Genomic DNA, 13928 nt, shown 5'->3' with positions numbered 1-13928 from the left:
GTGAGTGCGTTTGGTGAGCCGTCTATGGATACTTTATATGTTTTTTTTTTTTTTAAATAATGACATATTATACCTTTATTATTATATATTTTCCATAGGAATTATCGATGCATCTGCTCCTGACGAGTGGAAAAATCCACGAAACGCGTCGAGCTACATTTGATGCTACAGTTAAATACTCCATATGGATTGATATTGATCTCTATTTAGCAACTTGTTTCCACATTGTACAACATTTGGGAAAGACTTGTTTTAACATTTTTTAATAGATATATATATATATATATATATATATATATACACCATGTGGGTACATGTGCCAGTTTTGGGCGGGTTGCCATGGTATTCATCTGCCAGGGTATCTACCCATATAAATATTGTCTATTACCCTGATCTTATGGTACCATGTTTGTACTAATCTGTTCATCATGTTTATGCTTTCTACATGTACTACATACTAAATCAATAAATATTTTTTATGATTTATGTCATCAATTGAATATTATGCATTTATAACTCACCTCCACTATCCAATCGCTTCATCTAAAGTCCCAAATTTCCTTCCAGTTTGTATACATTACCGGGATGGAAGCACCTTGAGGTGCTTCATTTAAAGTCCCACGCCCCCCTTCTCTTTTTTTTCACTGACAACAACCTTCCTGACCCCCTTACAGTCCGGCTTTCGCTTGCTACACTCCACTGAAACTGCCCTACTGAAACTTACTAATGACCTATTAACAGCTAAAACCAATGGCCACTAATCCATACTCATACTACGCAACCTCTCTGCAGCCTTTTTATACTGTTGACCATCCTCATCTCCTTAAAAATCTCCACTCTCTTGGGCTTCAAGACTCTGCTCTCTTCTGGCTCTCCTTCTACCTATAACATTGCTCTTTCAGTGTGACCTATTACTCTGTTTCCTCCTCTCCACTTCCTCTTTCTGTGGGGGTACCTCAAGGTTTTGTCCTCTGACCCCTTCTCTTCTCCATTTACACGTCCTGCCTTGGTCTGAAATAAACTCCCATGGCTTCCAGTATCCCCTCTATGCTGACGACACACAAATCTATCTCTCTACTCCTCTCCTCAGTCCTTCAGTTTCCTCATGCATTACTAACTTTCTAACTAACATATCAGCATGGATGTCACACACCTTCCTCAAACTCAATCTTTCAGAAAACTCTATTCAGGGAGGCCTATCCTGCCTCCAGCTAACAACCGGATTTTCTACTTACCTCATCATTTCATCCCTCATAGTCAATACCCTTTTTGTTTCACCAGCCTCTCCCTCTTAGATTGTAAGCTCACAGGGCCCTTCTAACCCTCTTGTTCTGAAATGAACTGTTGGTATATTGTCCACTTTTATATTGTAAAGCACTTCGCAAACTGTTGGCGCTATATAAATCCTGTACAATAATAATAATCATATGACGGCCTCCAGGGAAGCTGATAAGGCAGTACAACCAGACCTATTGTACTGGGCCCAGGCTCCATCAGCTAAACGGGGGGGGGGGGTCGGGGCAGGCAGCTTTATTGTTAATTTCTGCCTAAATTAATAAATGGATTTTACTAGATCACACCTCCACTTGTTTAACCAGAGCGTAAAATTACATTTCTCTGGGCCCCATCATGCCAATAGAGGGGCCCAGGATATGGAAACAGACGAGGGTCTTTTTTTTTCATTTTTAGGCTTCTAACTTCAGCTTGTTCAATGAAGCTTTGCCAAAAAAAAAAAAAGGAAGCTGATTGGTTTCTATGCAGAGCTGTACCAGATTTTACACCCTCCAGTTTTAGAAAGTCAACCACAGTGTATTCTGCACATTTCCTTTTTTCCTCTTAGAAAATAATATTTCATCTTTTTTCATAGAGACTTTGTTACATCTCAACGCTGCTGACCTCCTGCAGCATCTTTGCAGCCAATTCTTTTCTACATGCATTCCAGCGATGGCTGTGTGACATTTCTCAGGACCATGCTTGTGTAGAGGGTCTTCAAATCGCTACTTGTAATCCCATTGGAAACAGGATAATCAAATATTCATTTTAAAATGGTTGTAAATCCCATTCATGAAACTGGACCTAAACACCTATACCTGTAGTGTTTAATTACCTTTCTGCAAAGCTCTCAGTGACGTTTCTCTCTGTTGGCTGGCCCAAGATGGTTGCTAAATTTACGTGGTTACGGCATCCAATAGGATAGCTTCCCAGGGACCCAGGAGACCATATATCAGTGGTCCTCCACTCCTGTCTTCAAGACCCAATAACAGGCCAGGTTTGCAAGATAACTGAACTGCATCACAGGCGATATCATTTACTGCTCAGTGATTGTCGTGTTCTATTCTGCATCTCCCCAAGGTAATGCTTAAAATCTGGCCTGTTAGTGGGACAGGAGTTGAGAACCATTGCCATAGAGGAACCCTGTTCCCCTTGACTTCCTTCTTCAACAACAGTGCCACTGTGGGAGAGCGCCACCTGTAGTGGAGAAAGTAGATTGCACCTGCCTACATACCCAGTTGACTACAACCCCCATCCATTAGAGTAGGAGCTAGGTGGCAGGCTTGGAAGTCTCTCAAAATGTGTGATCATCACCCAGTCCAGCTAGATTCGGTGACCTTACATCATGTATGGGTACCCTTAATAAACCAAATTCTCCAGTCATAATAAATTATAATTGGAGCTTTGCTTGAAATTTGTAGCAGGGATTGTAACATGTTCAGCAGATGGAATTCTCTGATTCTGTGCAGGACAAATCCAGCAGATTTTTTTTACACTTGAGGGTCAGAATAAGCACATATACCAATACCTTTATATCATTGACGTCAAACAGACTGAGCGCAGCCAACATGAAGAAAAGGTGATGACTGCACACATATGGCACGCATCTGTAGCTGAGACATAATGCTTTGAAAATAGAAAGACGCGGTTATGTTAACTCAATTCAGACATTTAATTCAATTCAACATTTACCGCTTACACTGCTTGGTATATGCTCAGAATGTTTTGAATTCTGCACTCAGTTGAACTGCTTTAAGGCATATACAGTACTAGTGTGATGTATCAGAACACTGCAAAGTGTGTGTGTATACAGTGGGTAAAATAAGTATTGAACACGTCACCATTTTTCTAGGTAAATCTATTTTTAAAGGTGCGATTAATATGAAATTGTCACCAAAAAACCCATGCAGTCCATACATAATTTCTGAATAAGTTCAGAAATTAAGTTATGTGTAATAAAATGGAATGACACAGGGAAAAGGGTATTGAACACATGAAGAACGGGAGGTGCAAAAAAGCATGAAGAGTCAAGACACCAGTTGAAATCTATTAGTAATTAAAAGCAATCCTGCCCCTTGTTAGTGTAAATTAATATCAGCTGGTTCAGTCTCAACTAATGGTCTATAAAAAGGTGTCTCTACTAAGGTGTCACACAAGAAACATCTCATGATGGGTAAAACCTTATTGTTGCAAAACATACTGATGGCATTGGCTACAGAATGATTTCTAAACTTCTACATGTTCCAGTGAGCATTGTTGGGGCTATAATCTGAAAGTGGAAAGAACATCATTTCACCACGACACAAGATTTCTGACAGAGGAGTGAAAAGAATTATTAGAAGAGTTGTCCAAGAGCCAAAGAACATTTGTGGAGCGCTTCAGAAAGACCTGGAATTAGCAGGTGCAATTGTTTTAAAGAAAACAATAAGTAAGCACTCAACCGCCATGGCCTTGTATGCTCACCATGCAAGACTCCATTGCTGAAGTAAAAGCATGTTGAAGCTCGTTTAAATTTTGCTGCGCAACATTTAGACAAGCCTGTGAAATACTGGGAGAATATAGTCTGGCCAGATGAGACTAAAACTGAACCCTTTGGATGCCATAATACACCATGTTTGGAGGTCAAATGGCACATCACCCCAAAAACACTCCCATACCAACAGCGACGTTTGGAGGTGGGAACATCATGGTGTGGGGCTATTTTTCATTTTTTTTACTGGCAAATTTTATCATTGAAGGAAGGATAAATGGAAAAATGTACCAAGACATTCTTGATGAAAATCTGCTGCCATCTACCAGGATGATGAAGATGAAATGAGGGTGAACATTACAGCAAGACAATGATCCCAAGCACAAAGCCAAGGAAACTCTCAATTGGTTTGAAAGAAAGAGAAAATAAAGCTGCTAGAATGGCTCAGCCAACTACCTGAATTGATTCCAATAGAAAATCTATGGAAAGAACTAAAGATCAGAGTTCATAGAAGAGGCCCACAGAACCTTCAAGATTTGAAGACTGTTTGTGAGAAAGAATGGGCCCTTCCGGCAATGCCACATCTTCTGACACACCAAGGCTGAAGAAGACTTTATTTAGGCTATACACCCAACTAGGCAACAGCAACAAAATACAGCAGCAGCAATAAACGGTAACAAAAAAAAAAAAAAAATTATACCATACAACAAACAATTTAAGGACCAATTATTACTGGACCCACTCTCTTCCTAGTACCTGAATTCTAAATCTAAAGCTAGGTTCACACGGCTTTCCACAGCAGCGTGGATCGGAGGGGAGAATGGGGCAGCGGACTTCACAATCTGACATGCCTACAGCTATGACATGGAGAGTGAGTGGATTGTTTTTAAATGTTTAATTTATTAAAAACTACCGCACCAGCAGCTACCTGGCGTCTCTCTCTCTCCGTTATGTTTTGACTCCTCTGTAATTGCCCCCCCTCTGATCCCCCTGCTGTCCAGGTCCCCCTGTGTGCTGGGGCCCCTAAAGGAGGCCCCATGGTACCCCCTGTCGGCTGCCATGGGGGTATTGGGGGGAGGAGGGTTTGTAATAGGAGAACACCCCAATCGCGAAGCAAAACTTCTTTTGGGTGACAGGCATCCCATGATTCTGTTTACGTGATTTTGCTGCAATTTGTCGGCTGACAATCGTGGCAAAATCGTGCCACGGCTGGGGTGCTATGCCATGCGCCACTAAAGTGTTCAGATTTGGCTTGAAGAAAAGGTGGCAACCCTAATTATGGTGTGGGGTTGTCTCTCAGGGATGGGGCTTGGCCCCTTAGTTCCAGTGAAAGGAACCGTAAGGCATCAGCATACAAGACGATTTCATGCTCCCATCTTTAGTTTGGGGGTAACCCCTTCCTGTTCCAACATGACTGCGCACCAGTGCACAAAGCAAGGTCCATAGAGACATAGATGAGGGAGTTTGGGGTGGAGGAACTTGACTGGCCTGCACCTCAATCCAATAGAACACCTTTGGGATGAATTCAAGCGAAGACTGCGAGCCAGGCCTTCTCCTGCCTGACTTCACAAATGCACTTCTGGAAGAATGGTCAAACATTTCCATAGACACACTCCTAAACCTTGTGGACAGCCTTCCCAGAAGAGTTGAAGCTGTTATAGCTGCAAAGGATGGACTGACTCAATATTGAACCCTATGGACTAAGACTGGGATGCCATAAAGCTCAGGCAGAATTCACAATACTTTTGACAATATAGTGTATATTCAAGTGAATGGGCTGGCCCTATGTGACAAGCAAGATCACGTACAAACCCCTCAACAGAATCCTGAAACGGCGAACCCTCGTTCCCACTACGCAATGATGTGAACGTGGCCTTAATGAAATTGTAACTTATGAATCATCTGTCTGGAGTTCAGGTTTAAAGCCCAACTCCGCGTCATAGGAGTTTAAATGTCCTGAGCCTACAGACAGTGTTTTGTTTTTCTAATGCAAGAATACACATTTGTCTGCCCCTACGGTACATAACTTACAAATTTGATCACAGCGGGAGGGGGGATCCGGTCTTTGGTTTATAATTTTAGTGAGCCTTTCAGCAACAATCTCAGCCGCAGCATGCTGAATTTCATTTTTATTAAATAACATGAACATAAGTACGTTTTTCTAACTTGCTAGCATTCCTCCAGCCACACCGTATCCAGGAGGAATTAATGAGCAATCGCACGCCTGTTAATCTGCTTTATTACTGCGCATCAGTTGGCTTCATAACAGGGGCGGAAGTACGTACGCAAGTACATTGCCTATTAGAATACATTATACATCATACACATATAAATATCCATCCATCTTGTTACTAACGCACATAACGCTGGCGCGATGCAGCCGGCAACAGCAGGAAATTTGCTCCGTTCATTAGGGTGCACTTTGCCACAGAACTTATTACCATTTTAGCACCATAATGTGTATATTTAGACCTGTGACATTTTGTGCAGTAAAAATGTACACTTCTTAAAGGATTTTTTTTATATTCATGTAACCTTTCCCTTAATTGCCCTTTTTTGTTTTGATATCTTAACAGTAAATTGAAATTATGGCACCTACTGTAAGTTGAAATCTTTTTTTGTGTCTAGTTATTTATTTTTGCTGCTGCTGCTTGACAAATTTATGTATTTTTTAGGCTAAAGTCTCTAAACTGACTATAAACTGGATGAACAGTGGAACATAACCTCACAGCATGTGTCACATGGCCACTTGTAGTCTTTAAAAGGGTGACAACGCAGGAGCACAACTGGGAGACGGTTGTCTCTCCATAAGAGGAAGTATCTAAGAATGACCTTCATGGCAAGGTCACTTGTCATTCTTTCAAATCAAACTTCATATTTAAAGAGGAATTTCAGGTATGGATACTTTATACATAGTTACAGTGCATTGCTCCAGCTTGGACCAGTGAATGTTCCATACCTGGCTGAAGTCCCTAGATGTTGGAAATCACTGAAGTAGACACCACTACTCCAATTATCTCCACTTGCTTCTGGGTCGCGTGCTGAGAGGCTGGCCTGCAGCATTCTGAAAACGGGACGCTTGGCAGTTGGCACGGGCAACATTCTGAGAATGCTTTGCAATAGACTTTAACAAAATAGTGGCTGCAACACCGACTCCTTGTTGCGTAAATGTGAATGGGGTGGGTAAAAGATGGCTTCAGATCCGGTTCTCCACCCGTAGAGAACTCCTCATATGTGTTTTGCCCTTTTCGGGGCTTAATCTTGGTGGCCTTTACATACTGTATATACCATACCTTGCTAATCCTCCTGGAAGCTGGAAATCAATGAAGTAGACACCACTACTCCAGTGATCTCCACTTGCTTCTGGGTTCTGTGCTGAGCGTCTGGCCTGCCGCATTATAAGCACAGGAAGTCAGCTGCTTGTCACAGACGCCGTCTAGAGAATGCTTTGAATTTTCTAAATGAATGCAAAGTGTTTTCTTATTGCATGAGGTAGAGAGTCACAATCTCGACCTCATCCAATCAGAGAACACTTTGCATTCATTCAGAAAATTGAAAGCAGCCTCTGAATGGCCCCATGTGCCAAGCAGCCGACTTCCTGTGCTCGTAATGCAGCAGGCCAGATGCTCAGCACAGGACCCAGATGCAAGTGGAGATCACTGGAGTAGTGGTGTTCATCTCCGTGATTTTCAGCTTCTAGGGGAACCGGGCAGGTATGGTATATACAGTACATAGAGGCCACTATGATTAAGCCCTGAAAAGGGCGAAACGTGTAAGAAATTCTCTAGGGGTGGAGAACAGGAGCTAAAGCTATCTTTTACCCATCTCCTTCACATTTATGCAACAAGGAGTCGGCGTTGCAGCCACCAAACACAGGTTTGGGGGGGGGGGGGGAGTCATAATATTTTCATTGTTTTGGGCATATACGTGTATGTGTGTGTGTGTGTGTGTATATATATATATATATATATATATATATATATATATATATATATATATATATATATATATATATACATACAGTACATAGGTACATTGGTCCCAGCTGGACCAATGTAGCTATGTATAAACCATCCATACCTGGAAATCCTCTTTAAACTAAATTAGGCAGTACATCGAAGTATTTTATAGATAAACCTGCAATGTATGAGCATTTCGAGCCGTATCACACTGTATTGTGCGTTTTCCCTTGCCTTCTGATTTTGACAGCCCGAATGGGCTTTTTTTTTGCAAATTTGATAAGATAAAAATGCAGTGCTCAATTAAATCATAATAAATTCAACTAAAGTCCATAAGATGAAATTGATAGAAGGTGAAAATCCCTGCACCAGCTTCAGTGAAAAAAGTGGATTCACAAAACACCACACTGATGAGGCCAATATCTGTACCAGAAGGGGTAGACCCTCAAATTATAGAGCGGTCATTGGCGCCTTATGACAACCAAACATCACCAGGAATCAAAGCGATAACCACTGACCCTTTAAACACAGCGTGGCTCCGGTAGATGCCACTATACCATCAGCATTCTTCTCAATGCCGTCGGCAAACCCCAGAAAGCATTTACCTTGTAAAGGTACACTGTATTGTCAAAAGTATTGGGACACCTGCCTTTAAGTCTTGGTCCGTAGGGTTCAATATTGAGTTGGCCCACCCTTTGCAATTGTAACAGCTTCAACTCTTCTGGGAAGGATGTTTGCAAGGTTTAGGAGTGTGTCTATGGTAATGTTTGAAGGCCTGCCTCACAGTCCCCACTCTAATTATTCTCAAAGGTGTTCTATTGGGTTGAGGTCAGGATTCTGTGCAGGCCAATCAATGGAAAAAGACACACCCACCGCTCCAGGCGAGACCAGGAAGCCTAATGATCCAGTAGGTGTTCGCCTCCGCACACAACTAATTTAGAAGAAATGGCCTCGCACCACTGTAGATCAAAAAAAAATTATTTGGACATCCCAAAAACTACAGGAATCAGAATGCTGGGTAGAGGCGCTTCGCACACTTCACGCCTGCTTAGTCATCACCTTGAGGCCAGGACTCTGTGAAGTCAGGCAGGAGAAAGTCTGGCTCGCAGTCTCCGCTCTAATTCATCCCAAAGGTGTTCTATTGGATTGAGGTGCCGGCCAGTCAAGTTCCTCCACCCCAAACTCGCTCATCTATGTCTTAATGAACCTTGCTTTGTTCACTGGTCCAAATCATTTGGTGGAGGGGGATTATGGTGTGAGGGTTGGACTTGGCCCCTTAGTTCCAGTGAAGGGAAATCTTAAGGCGCCAGTCTGCCAAGTTACTGTATTTTGGACAATTTTATGCTCATCTGTAGAAGATGATTAAAATGCTCATCAAAGCGGACTCTCAAGATGGCCACAGCATCCTGCGTGCTTATGCCATACGTCAAAGGTCCCGCTTATGCCTTTCATCATAAATCGTCATCAGAGGCATGATAGATATATGCAAGAATGCTCTAAATACTCAGGAGGCCATATATTATGAAACTGGAACTTCAATGAACACATAGTTGCACTCCAAAGATCGGAACAGGTAGAACCATCAGTAACATAACCTGGTGTATTCCCACTGCAAAATAAAGAGTTAATGCTAAATTAATGAACCACACCGAAATGCATGGCACTGCAGTTTGGTGGCCCCCAAATGCGCTAAGTTTGCGTCGTGCTCCAATGTGAATTGACCCTAAAGGCTGAATGTTCAGATTCTTGCATAAACCCAATTGTGACTGGTTCTTGTTAACCTCCTCCCGCCCGCCCTATAGCCGAATGACGGCCGTAGAGCAGGCGCTTTCGTCCGGGAGGCCTTCCCTGGACGTCCTGATGTTTACTTCCGCAATGCGCGCCGCCGCGGGAGCGCATCGGGGAAGTTCTGTGTTTGCCGTGTCCCCCGGAGACAGGCTAACACAGATTGCTGTAAACAGCCAATCACAAAATTAAAAAAGTGCCATCCTCCCCCAGTGCCATCCGCCCCAGTGCCATCCGCCCAGTGCCATCCACCCCAGTGTTACCTGCCCCCAGTGCCACCTGTTAGTGCTATCTGTCCCCAGTGCCACCTGTTGTCAGTGCCATTTGTCCCCAGTGCCATCTGTCATCAGTGCCACGTGTCATCAGTGCCACATAGTGCCATTTGTCATCAGTGCCACATATTAGTGCCATCTGTCATCAGTGCCACGTATCAGTGCCATTTGTCACCAGTGCCACCTGTCAGTGTCACGTGCCATCTGTTGTCAGTGTCACATGTCATCAGTGCCATCTGTCATCAGTGTCACCCGTCATCGGTGCCACGTATTAGTGCCATCTGTCATCGGTGCCACGTATTAGTGCCATCTGTCATCAGTGCCACGTATAAGTGCCACGTGTCATCAGTGCCACGTGTCATCAGTGCCACGTATAAGTGTCATCATTGCCACGTATCAGTGCCATCTGTCATCAGTGCCACGTGTCATTGTCCTGGTGCTCCAGGGCCTTCAAAAGTGTAATAGGTAGTCAACAAGTTAGATGTGTAATTTATGCTCCTAGAACACCTGATGGCGCTACCTGCATGTTGGCCCTCTCTAAGTGGAAAAGGCTGTGAAAAAGTCCCACACATGTGGTATTGTAATACTCGGGAGGAGTAGCAGAATTTTTTGGGGGGTGTCATTTGTGGTATACACATGCCATGTGAGAGAAATAACCTATTACAATGACAATTTTGTGGAAAAAAATAAAGTGAAAAATCTTAATTTTGCAAAGAATTGTGGAAAAAATGACAACATCAAAAAGCTCACCATGCCTCTTACTAAATACCTTGGAATGTCTACTTTCCAAAAAGGGGTCATTTGGGGGGTATTTGTACTTTCCTGGCTTGTTCGGGTCACAAGAAATCAGATAGGCCACCAGTACATCAGATGTGATCAATTTTGTGCGATTCGCACCATAGATTGTAGACTCTCTAACTTTCACAAAGACCAAATAATATCCACTAATTTGGGTTATTTTTACCAAAGATATGTAGCAGTATAAATTGTGGCCAAAATTTATGAAGAAAAATTAATAATTTGCATAATTTTGTCACAGAAACAAAGAAATATGCTTTTTTTTTCAAAATTTTCGGTCTTTTTTCATTTATAGCGCAAAAAATAAAAACCCCAGTGGTGATCAAATACCACCAAAAGAAAGCTCTATTTGTGAGAAAAAAAGGACAAAAAATTAATTTGGGTACAGTGTCGCATGACTGAGTAATTGTCATTCAAAAGTGTGAGAGCACCGAAAGCTTAAAATTGGTCTGGGCAGGAAGGGGGTTTAAGTGCCCAGTAAGCAAGTGGTTAAGGCAAAACAAAATAGCTATTGTTACAGAGTAATCTTCTGCATGGTAAGTAAGTAGTGGATTGTATCCAAGTTGCCCTCATGTTGAATATTGGCAGATGAAAAGGGGTTGCTTTGGGTAAGACAGATCACTTTTTTACATTCATGCATTTTGAACCATGAGGTCTAAACATTATTTCTTGTCTGGTTTCAGGAGACTACTTTGGAATCTTAATGGATAAGAAAGTCACCGGATTCCCCTTTAATGTCATAGAAAATCCAATGTACTGGGGCAGTACAGCAAATTACCTGGGACTGGCCTTGTTGTAAGTCTATTTTAAATGTATTTAAATGAAGCAAGCAGTTAAATGCACAATGGAAATACACACATAGGAGGCTATTATACCAACCAAAGGATTTAAAATATGTAGATAGCCTAGCCAGATCTTGGAACTCTCTACTGTCGCAAAAAAGCATGGTGAAGATCACACCCCTTGCCTACTTATTAGACAATAATGATCTATTGCTCCCTCCTCCTATAAGCACCTGCGCACTGCAGCAGTGATCTTCCTCCCCAGTTGATGCTGTGCAGAGTATCACAAGATTGATTTACACAGATTTAACCAACTTAAAAATGATTCCTTGCAGTGGGGGCTGCACTTGAACTGTGAGGGTTAATTGCTCCTTTGCTTAGAAAGTTTGGAGACCCCTGCCCTAGACCCAAAGGACCAGTTTTCAGACTTTAGGGGGGGCCTGACTGTGGCCATTGGAAGTAGAGCTTGTCCTTGCATCTGTGGGAGAAAACAATGCATCAGTGGGAGGAATAGTGCCTCATTATTGGTGTCATTGGGAGGAATTGTGCCCCATCGTTGGTGTCAGTGGGAGGAATAGTGCCTCATCATTGGTGTCAGTCGAAGGAATAGTGCCCCATCATTGGTCTCCGTCGGAGGAATAGGACCCCATTGTTGGTGTCACTGGGAGGAATAGTGCCCCATCATTGGTGTCAGTTGGAGGACTTTTGCCCCATCATTGGTGTAAGTGGGAGGAATTGTGCCCCATCATTGGTGTAAGTGGGAGGAATTGTGCCCCATCATTGGTGTAAGTGGGAGGAATTGTGCCCCATCATTGGTGTAAGTGGGAGGAATTGTGCCCCATCATTGGTGTCACTGGGAGGAATAGTGCCCCATTATTGGTGTTATTGGGAGGAGTAGTGCCTCATCAATGGTGTTGATGGAAGGAATGGTTCCCCTATTCTTGGTCGCAGTGGGAGAAATAGTGCCCCATCATTGATGTCAGTGGGAGAAATAGTGCCCCATCATGGGTGTCAGTGTGAGGAATAGTGCCCCATCATTGGTGTCAGTGGGAGGAATATTGCCCCATCATTGGTGTCATTGAGAGGATTAGTGCCCCATCATTGGTGTCAGTTGGTGGAGTAGTGCCCCAATATGGGTGTCAGTGGGAGGAATTGTGCCCCATCATTGGTGTCAACGGGAGGAATAGTACCCCATTAGTGGTGTCATTGGGAGGAATAGTGCCCCATTATTGGTGTCGAAAGGAATGGTTCCCCCCTATTCAGTGGGAGAAATAGTGTCCCATTGTTGATGTCAGTAGCAGGAGGATAGTGTCTTGTGAGTGGAAGGAGTGCCCCAAGGGCCAGATAAAGGCACGCAAAGTGCAGCATCCGGCCCCCAGATCGCAATTTGGAGAGCACTGATCTAGATGAACAAAAAAGATTGATTTAATTAATCCTCCTCTCCACAGCTAGGCTGCTCCCCTGGGCACACTGGCCGTATAGGCTCCTGACCTCTTCTAGACCAAAGCATGCTCCATAGTCCTGCCATTGCAAGGGATAATTTAGAATTTTCCCAGAGTTGGGCTTTAAAGAAATACTCAGGAACTAGTTACATTTAACTACGGTATATACTTGTGAAAGGAATACATCATTTTGGTGTTTAGAAGAAAAACTCTAGTAATTTTATTTGAATTTGTAAGCGAGATAAAGCAGTATTAAACCTCAAAAACAAAAATAAATGTAATATATTACAGCTTACCAATCCTTAAATGTGATGGCTGCATTCACTTTTTTCTGGTCTTTTTTTAAATTTTATTAGTGGGAATGCTTTAGCTTTAGTATTATTATTCCGTACCTTTAAAAACATTTTTTGGCTCTGCGGAACTTCTGCATATTTTCAGCTATTAAAGCCATTCAACTTTTAAAATGTTCAGCTCTTTCAGCTGATGTGTGCACTTCTTCAACTTTTTTCTACTATTTATACTTTTTAAAATAAGCTTTTTCTTGTTCAAATTTTTTTATTTTATGTTAAAATAAATTACATGTACAGAATATAAGACAAATTATGTGATACCAGAAATAAAAAGTAGACATATTGAAGTACGGATGATACATAGCAAAGAAGAATTTCAAGATATTCTCGTGGGAATGACAATAAATTGCCTTATATATTTTAGAATTTGAAAACATTCTTATAGCTGAGTTTTAAACATTTTAATCACAAGAAAATATAAATATGTCTAAAAGAAAATATATGATTTTAAAGTTTTGACCATAACTTCTAAAGTATGTTTATAGTAAGTATTATATAGTAAGGGAAGAATATAAAAGGTATATAGGAAGGGGAGGGGAGGGAATAATTCTCCGGAGGAGGTTTTATATATCATCTAATGTTGTAATTCTATAAAAAATCTTAATCACCATAACAGTAAAACTCGGTTGTCAATATTATCTGACGTATAATATTTAATCCAGGGTTTCCATATGATATCAAACTTTGTCATCTGGTTTTTATCTATAGCATCCATTTTAGCATGGATGAAAGATTGATTCATTCTACGTTTGGTTTCTGCAATATTCACCACATCTGTTTTCCACGCATTGGCTATAG

The 13928-nt window shown here is 42.0% G+C and overlaps 1 protein-coding gene across 1 annotated transcript in view; it reads left to right on the top strand.

The window, feature by feature from the left end:
• The window catches only part of PEMT (phosphatidylethanolamine N-methyltransferase), a 286921-nt gene that overhangs the window by 195928 nt on the left and 77065 nt on the right, over window positions 1-13928 (top strand). Inside the window, exon 5 of the mRNA XM_077449505.1 lies at window positions 11240-11351. Within this exon, the coding sequence (XP_077305631.1) occupies window positions 11240-11351 (112 nt within the window). The remainder of the gene's footprint in view (window positions 1-11239; window positions 11352-13928) is intronic.

Source organism: Lithobates pipiens, unplaced genomic scaffold (assembly GCF_037356315.1).
Source record: "Lithobates pipiens isolate NorthernLeopardFrog02 unplaced genomic scaffold, aLitPip1_a1.2 Scaffold_22, whole genome shotgun sequence".
In the NCBI taxonomy this organism is placed as follows: Eukaryota; Metazoa; Chordata; class Amphibia; order Anura; family Ranidae; genus Lithobates; species Lithobates pipiens.
The sequence above is the reverse complement of the archived record's forward strand: the minus strand, read 5'-3'. Positions and strand labels throughout refer to the sequence as shown.